The sequence below is a fragment of the Alligator sinensis genome, unplaced genomic scaffold, assembly GCF_000455745.1.
Source record: "Alligator sinensis unplaced genomic scaffold, ASM45574v1 scaffold107_1, whole genome shotgun sequence".
NCBI lineage: Eukaryota > Metazoa > Chordata > Crocodylia > Alligatoridae > Alligator > Alligator sinensis.
The window spans coordinates 390,686-393,230 of record NW_005843041.1 but is presented as its reverse complement, the minus strand read 5'-3'; the positions used below and the strand labels follow the sequence as shown (position 1 = coordinate 393,230).

General features: G+C 66.8%; 1 protein-coding gene across 1 annotated transcript in view; it reads right to left on the bottom strand.

Moving 5' to 3' along the window:
* LRFN1 (leucine rich repeat and fibronectin type III domain containing 1) overlaps positions 1–2,152 on the bottom strand; it is a 9,159-nt gene extending 7,007 nt beyond the window's left edge. The window contains 2 exon segments of the mRNA XM_025193398.1: positions 1–1,545; positions 2,135–2,152. The exon segment at positions 1–1,545 is cut by the window's left edge and continues 1 nt beyond it. Coding sequence (XP_025049183.1) covers positions 1–1,545; positions 2,135–2,152 — 1,563 coding nt within the window.
* Positions 2,153–2,545: the final 393 nt, after the last annotated feature.

Here is a 2,545-nt window from a genome sequence, read left to right as displayed (position 1 = left end):
GTCGAGGGAGCTGTTGTACTGGATCTGGTACATGCGGATCCCGGGGATGTGGCGCTCCGAGGGCCAGCGGATGAGGGCGGAGCTGGACGTCAGCTCGGCCGCCACGATGCGCCGGTCGGCCGGCACCTTGCTCTCGTTGGCGCCCGACTTGGCCGAGGTGGTGATGTCAGAGGAGCCGGGGTCGGGCTCCCGGCCCTGCCCCGTGTGGTTCACCAGCAGGGGCAGGGGCACAATGGCCACCTCCACGGCGGCCGTGGCCTCGCCGGCCGCGTTGGAGGCGATGCAGGTGAAGGCCCCGTCGTCCTTGAGCGTGGTGATGTGGACGTCCAGGGTCCCGTTGTCGTACACGGTGGCGCGAGAGCTGTTGTGCACCAGCTTCCCATCGGGCCCGATCCAGTGGATGGAGGGCTCCGGGTCGCCCACGGCCTTACACTTGAGCGACACGCCTTGGCCCTCCACGATGAAGGCCCGGCTGGCGTACTGGCGCGTGATGAGCGGCGCCTCGCACATGAACTCCTCCTCGGGGATGCTCCAGAAATACTTGTCCATGAGGTGCTCGGGGGACGCGCACGTCTCCAGGTCGTCCTCCCGCGTCAGGCGCCGCAGCCACAGCAGCTCGCAGTTGCAATGCAGCGGGTTGCCCCCGAAGCTGACGGTCAGCGTGCCCGGGTGAGCCGCCCCCCGGGCATCGGCTTGGACCTGGGCCCGGAGGAAGAGGCTGTCGGGGGGCAGCTTCTGCAGCCGGTTGGACGTCATGTCCAGCCGCACCAGCTTGTGGAGCTGGGCGAAGGTGCCCTCGGCGATGTGCTCGATGAGGTTGTGGTCCAGCGTCAGCGTGTTGAGGCTGGTCATCTGCCCTACCGCCGCCCAGGGCAGCGTGTCCAGGTTGTTGTAGGACAGGTCCAGGTCCTCCACGGTGCCCAGGAAGTCGTCGAAGGCACCCGGCTCGATGCGGCGGATCTGGTTGTTGCCCAGGATGAGGTGGCGCAGGTTGGCCAGGCCCCTGAAGTGGTCGCGGCGCACGGCCGCCAGGCGGTTGCTGTTCATGTGCAAGGCGCGCAGGGCGCGGAGGTCGGCGAAGGCGTGCGGCAGGATCTGGCTGATGGTGTTGCGGGACAGGGTAAGGTGCACCAGGCTGGTCATGTTGGCGAAGTCCTTGCGCCGCAGCACCGTGATGAAGTTGTCCGTCAGCCGCAGCTCCACCGTGCGCCGGTCGATGGCGGGCGGCACGAACAGCAGCCCCGTCTTGGCGCACAGCATGGTCAGCGTGGGTGCCACGTGCTGGCAGATGCAGCGCCCGGGGCAGTGCTGCGCCCTGGCCCCCGCCGGCGCCCCCAGCAGCAGCAGCAGGGGCAGGGGCAGGGGCAGCGGCAGCCGGGCCATGGTCCCCGTCCGGCCCCCTGGGGCCCTGCAGGGAGAGACCAGGGGAGGGCGGTTGACCTGGGGCGCTGGGGGTCGGGGCCCTGGTGTGGCCCAGCCCAGATGCCCTCAGGCCAGGATCAGGGCCTCACTGCAGCCCAGATCATCCCAGCCAGGATTGGGACCCTACTAGTCCTCCGGCCCGGCATCAGGGTCCCCGCACAGCCCAGACCACCCCTCGAGCCCGGACTGAGACCCCTGCCAGGCCCAGATCTCCCCCAGACACTGCCTCCACAGCCCAGGATTGGGGCCCCAGCGCAGCCCACCCCCTCCCCTGCCCGAGCCAGGACTGCGACCCCTGCCAGGCCCAGCCCAGAACTGGGGCCCTAGTGCAGCCAGCTCAGGCCCCCGAGACCCCCCCCAACACAGCCCAGGATCAGGGTCCTGCACAGCCCACTGCCCCCAGCCCAGGATTGGGGCCCCAGCACAGCCCAGAATCAGGGGCCTCGTGCAGCCCAGACCCCCCAGGCTGGGATCAGGACCCCGGTACAGCCCAGACACCCCCTCCCGGGCCACGTTTGGGGGGCAGGGCCAGGCCGGGCAGCTCTACTCACTGGATACACACACATATACACGCACGCTCACAAGTGCACACTCACGTGAGTACACACAGCAGCAGTGTGCCTGTTTCAAATGCCCACAACCAGGGACACACACCCACATATCGGTGCAAATGCACATGTGTGGGCGCACACACATGCAGACAGCTGCCTACATCCACATAAGCACCCATGCAGAGCACGCCCGTTTCAGATGCTCCACCCAGGCACGCACATCTGCACATGTGCGTCCACATACACATGCAGATGCACACCCATGTGCATGCACACACATGCAGACACACGTACAAGCACCCACGCAGACTCACACATGTACCCATGCAGATGCACCCATGCACGTGCCCCCAGCTGCTTACACACCCTCCCGCACACACACGTGCAGATGCACACAATCATACGTGCAGACCAGACATGCACCGACAGCCAGAAACGTGCACACGTACCTGGGCTGCCCCACACCTCGGCACACAAACACATACAGGTGCACGTGCACACACGTGCAAACATACATGCACGTGCGTGCACGCTCTCGTCTTCCCTCTCTCTCCCGGTGACCTTCAGGTGTC